Genomic DNA, 5,314 nt, shown 5'->3' with positions numbered 1-5,314 from the left:
AGCGAGGGAGGGGGGGGGGGGGGAGAGCCGAGGACAGAGCGATGCTCAAGGTGGGAAGGCCCCTCGAGGCACGTACACAGCCCATGCAGAAGCGCACGCGAGTCCTCCATGGAGATGGGCTCCTCGCGGTTCAGGAGCCGATGCAGGTCGGTTGGCTCGCGGGTCAGGATCATCGCCGCGGGCGATTCGCAGTAGCCAAGCAGGCGAACCACATTCGGCGAAGCTTGCAGGGCCCTGCACGGGGGGGGGGGGGGGGACATTGCCGGGCCAACATGGCGCGATGTCAGAGAAGCCGGCTCTCCAGCAGCATGGGGCCCAACATCAAAAAAAAAAAAAATCACCCCTGCTCCGGCGTGCGGCCGGGAAAAAGGGAACGCACCAAATGATCGACAGCTCATTCCGGAACATGGCCAACAGCGGGTCCGATGGGAGCAAGTCAGGCTTGTCGGCGTCTGATCCGGCAGGTGGCACATGTTAGCTTTTCAGCGGAGACAACACGAACGCGCGTGCGAGAGAAAGGGAGAGAGGAAGAGAGGAAGAGGAAAGAGAGGGCAAGAGGCCCCCGCCCCGGCGACACGCACTGTGCAGACACTTGACCACAATCGGCGAGCTGCCAGCCAACTTCACCAGCGACGGCTTGAGCGCGGTGGCGGAAACAATGGCCGCCTGCGTGCCGGAGCCGATGTCCCCACTGGCCTCATCCAGGCGGATGTCCTCATGGAAGGAGCACAACATGAACCCCGGCATCGAGAGATCTGCCACACGGTGTGCGCCAAAATGGAAGGGGGCGGAAATTAGACACGGGTGGCGGCAAAAAGGACAGGAGAGCACCATGCACCAACCCGGCGCCCTTGCGCCCGCGGCATTCGCCCCACCGGGCACATGATGCCAGAGCACAGCAGCACCGGAGGACAGGCACAAGGAGACCCGGGGAGGGGAGGGCGTACCGAGCATGGTGTTCATGACCGTCCGGTCGGCGTCCTGGCGCACGTGTGTGTGTGTGTGTGTGTGTGTGTGTGTGTGTGCGTGTGTGTTTGAGAGAGAAGGCAGAGAAAAGGTCAGTTGCCAGGGCACCGGCGGACAAAAAAAAACGAGGAGCCCGGGAATGGCCGACACGCGGGGCCGGGGGAGGCCGGCCCCCTTGCAAAGAGGAAGACGCACATCCTCGACGGCGGCCTTCACCAGGCCAGTCGCGTAGCGCCGACGGCAGACCGCAAACACCACGATCAGGATGATCAACAGCAGCAGCAGCCCCACCGACACGCCGACCGCCACGCCCAGGACCACCGAGCGAGCTGAAGGCAAGTTCCCCCGGCGGAGGGGATTCCCGGGAGTCAGAGACAAGGCACGAGCCGCCCTCAGCGAGCGAGCGAGAGAGAGAGAGAGAGAGAGAAAGGGGCGAGCGAGGCGGCGGGAAAAATGCGACATATGCAGGGAGATCAAAAGAAAAAGGCGCACCCGAACGCGAGCACGTCCCCTCGGCCTGGCACCAGGACAGCTCGCACTGACCGGGCTCCGGCCCGGAGCACGTGTGACAGTCCTCGGCACAGGCCACACACCGGGAGGAAGCCCGGCTGTGGTCCCCAGCCCGGTCGGCAAACATCCCCGGCGGACAGGTCGACAGGCAGGAGGGCACCCGGTCCTCGAGCAGCACCAGGTCCGCCTGGCACGCCGAGCAGGCTCCCTGCTCGCAGACGGTGCATCCGCTGACGCACGCCCGGCAGGTGGCGGCCTCGGTGTCGAGCCAGAACCCATCCTCCGGGCACCGGTCAACACACGCTCCATTCAGCACCAGCAGCCCGGGCGCCCGGCAAGCCAGGCACTCCTTCGAGCTGGGGCCCGTGCACGCAAGGCAATCCTCATGGCAGGCCCGGCAAGTGCCGACATCCGAGAAGTGCGCCTCGGGGCAGGCCTCGACACAGGCGCCCCGGAGCAGATGCCAGGCCGATGGGCAGGCGGTGCATGCCTGGGGATCCCCCGGGGCGCTGCACTCGGCACACCCCGGGTCACAGGGCAGGCAAGTGCCACCATCGCCCGGGGCCTGGACCTCGCCCGAAGGGCAGCTGCTCACACACTGGCCGGCATCCGGGCGCAGCAGGGGGGTCGGCTGGGCGCACCCGGTGCAGTGGCTGCTGGCACCCTGGCACTGGGCACACTGCACATCGCATGCCCGGCAGGCGCCAGCCTCATCGAATTGCCTGGCCGGACAGCCGGCCGCGCACTGTCCCGACACCTGCAGCAGAAGGCCATCCTCGCACTGGGCACAGCGGGCGGCTTCCTGCGGGTCCAGGCGGCAGTCGACGCACCCGGCCGAGCAGGCCAGACACTGGCGAGAGGCCCCCTTTTCCAGGGGCACCATGCCGACCGGGCACGCGGCCACACAGCCGGCGCCGTCCGGCAGCAGCCACTCGCCCGGCCGGCAAGTCAGGCAGGTGTCCGGGCCGGAGCAGGTGGCACATTCGGCCGAGCACGCCTGGCAGGCGGCCTGCCCATGGTCCGGGAACTGGCCATCCGGGCAGGTGGGCACACACCGGCTGCCGAGACCCTCGGACGGGGACAAACGGAAGGACCCCCGGGGGCAGGTGACACAGTCGGTGGGCCCGGTGCCGACACACTGCAGGCAGGTGCTGTCGCACCGGGTGCAGGTGCTCGGCGAAGACTGGAACCAGCCGGTGGCCGCGCAGGCGTCACGGCACTCGCCCCCCTGGAGGAGCTTCCCCGGCGGGCAGTTGAGGCACTGGTTGCTGCCGGAGCCGGTGCACGCATCGCCACATGCCCCGGAGCAGCGGGCACAATAGCCAGCCGCCACCATCGGCGCATGGCCGGCCGGGCAACTTTCCACACACTTACCATCCAGCGCCAGCCCCGGCTCGCTGCAGGCCAAACAGTAGGTATCATCATTGGGCAGGGCCCGGCAGAGGTCGCAATTGTCCTCGCACTCGGCGCACTGCGACGGGTCGTTCAGGCAATCCGGCACGCACGGGCCCTCGGTCAGGGCCGGCACCACCGGCGGGATGGGCTGGCGAATGACCAACGGCTGCGGGCAGGCCGTGCAGTCATAGGCCCCGGGCCCGAAGCAAGCGGCGCACAGCGGATGGCAGGGCTCACACGTGTGGATGGTGCCCTCCTGGCGGAAGTAACCCACCGGGCAGGACCCGACGCACTCGCGCCCCTCCAGCAGGGCCAGGGCCCCGGCACAGCGGTCGCACCGGTCGCCGGCCGTGCAAACGTCACACCCGGCCGGGCAGCCGGCACACACGCCCGTGGGGTCGGCAAACGTGCCAACCGGGCAACTGCTCAGGCAGGCCCCCTCATGCAGCAGGTACGGCACCAGGCAGGTGTCACAGGCATCGGCCGAGGCACACGTGTCACAATGCTCCGGGCAAGCCTGGCAGGTATCCTGCAGCGGGAAAAACTCCCCCGGACAGGCGCCCACACAGGCCCCCCTGTGCAGGAGCGACCCGACATCGCAAGCGGTGCAGACACTGGCCGAGGTGCACTTGGCGCAGTCGGCCGAGCACGCCGCGCAGGTGGGGCCATCGGCAAAGAAGCCCGTCGGGCAGGAGCCCACACAGGCACCACCATGCATCAGGTACCCCGGGGCACAGACGGTGCAGTGGGTGTCCGAGGCGCAGGTGTCGCAATGGGCCGAGCAGGCGGCACAGGCCCCGCCGGAGGGGAAGAACCCCGCCGGGCAGGCGGCCACACAGGCCCCCTGGTGCAGGTAATGGCCCGGGGCACACACCGTGCAGGTGGCCACCGAGGCGCAGGCGGTGCAATGGGCCGAGCAGCTCTGGCATGCCCCGGCGGAAGGGAAGAACCCCGCCGGGCAGGCGGCCACACAGGCCCCCGCATGGCGAAGGTACCCGCCCAGGCAGGTCGTGCAGTTGCTGGCCGAGGTGCAGGCGTCGCAATTGTCCGAGCAGGCCAGGCATGCTCCATTGGAAGCGAAGAACCCGCCCGGGCACGATGCCACACAGGCATCTCCATGCAGGAGGAAGCCCCCATGGCAGGTGTCACACTGCTCGGGAGTGGAGCAGGCGGCGCAGTCCGGGCCGCAGCCGACGCACCGGTCGCCCTGGGCCGCCAGCCCCACCGGGCAGTTGGCCACACACCGGTCCGGCTCATCCGGACCGCCCTCCAGCACCAGGAGATCCAGCCGGCACCGGCCACACCGGTCGACGGCCTTGCACTCGCGGCAGCCCAGCAGACACGGCTCGCAGGCGCCCTCCTCGGCCCCGGTGTCGAAGTAGCCCTCCGGGCAGGCGGACAAGCATCGGCCCTCGAACAGGGAGAAGCCCGGCAGGCAGGAAACACAGCTGGAGGTGGAAGTGCAGGAGGCACAGGTGTCCGGGCAGCCGGCACACCGGGCCCCATCCGGGAAGAACCCGGCCGGGCAGCTGTCCACGCAGGCCCTATTGTGCAGGTAGTGGGGCGCGGCGCAGGCAGTGCAGTTGCTGGCCGAGGAGCAGGCCGTGCAATGGCTGGAGCAGGCCGTGCACCGGCCGCTGCCGGAGAAGAACCCCGACGGGCACGTGGCCACGCAAGCCCCGTTGTGCAGGTAGTTCCCGGCCGAGCAGGTGGTGCAGGAGGTCGGCGAAGTGCAGACAGCGCAGTTGGCCGAGCAGTCCGTGCACTGGGAGCCCTCCACAAAGGAGCCCGTCGGGCAGGAGCCCACGCAGGCGCCATGGTGCAGGAAGAAACCCGGCAAGCAAACGCCACAGGAGCTGGCCGAGGTGCAGGACCCGCAGCCACTGGAGCAGGCCGAGCAGATGGCCCCATCCTTGAAGAAGCCCCCCGGGCAGGAGGCCACACAGGCGCTGTTGTGCATCAGGTAGCCCGCGGCGCAGGTGGTGCAGTGGCTGCCGGAGGTGCAGGTGTCGCAGTTGCCGGAGCACGAGGAGCACACACTGCCGCTGCCGAAGAAGCCGCTCGGGCAGGAGGACACACAGGCGTTGTTGTGCCGGAAGAAGTTGCTCTTGCAATTGGTACACACGCTCGGCGAGGTGCACTCATTGCAGTTGGCCGAGCAGGCCGAGCAGGCTGGCCCATCCGCGAAGTAGCCCACCGGGCAGGCCGACACGCAGGCATCATTGTGCTTCAGGTAGCCCGAGGCGCAGGTGGTGCAGGCCGTGGCCGAGGAGCAGGCCGTGCAGTTGGCCGAGCAGGCCTTGCAACTCCCGCCGGACACAAAGAAGCCGCTCGGGCAGGAGGACACACAGGCGCCCAGATGCACGTAGTGATCCGGCAGGCAGGCGGAGCAGGAGCTGGTCGAGGTGCAGGCCGTGCAGTTGGCCGAGCAGGCCACGCACGC

At 68.7% G+C, this 5,314-nt stretch overlaps 1 protein-coding gene across 1 annotated transcript in view; it reads right to left on the bottom strand.

Annotated features, from left to right (window-relative positions):
* H696_05051 (hypothetical protein) overlaps positions 1-5,314 on the bottom strand; it is a gene marked incomplete at both ends in the record, with an annotated part of 9,568 nt that overhangs the window by 968 nt on the left and 3,286 nt on the right. Inside the window, 6 exons of the mRNA XM_009498920.1 lie at positions 36-234; positions 380-452; positions 582-755; positions 948-981; positions 1,162-1,295; positions 1,459-5,267. Of these exons, the coding sequence (XP_009497195.1) occupies positions 36-234; positions 380-452; positions 582-755; positions 948-981; positions 1,162-1,295; positions 1,459-5,267 (4,423 nt within the window). The remainder of the gene's footprint in view (positions 1-35; positions 235-379; positions 453-581; positions 756-947; positions 982-1,161; positions 1,296-1,458; positions 5,268-5,314) is intronic.

This window comes from Fonticula alba (assembly GCF_000388065.1).
Source record: "Fonticula alba strain ATCC 38817 unplaced genomic scaffold supercont2.8, whole genome shotgun sequence".
Lineage (NCBI taxonomy): Eukaryota > Rotosphaerida > Fonticulaceae > Fonticula > Fonticula alba.
This window is presented reverse-complemented; position numbering and strand designations above follow the sequence as displayed.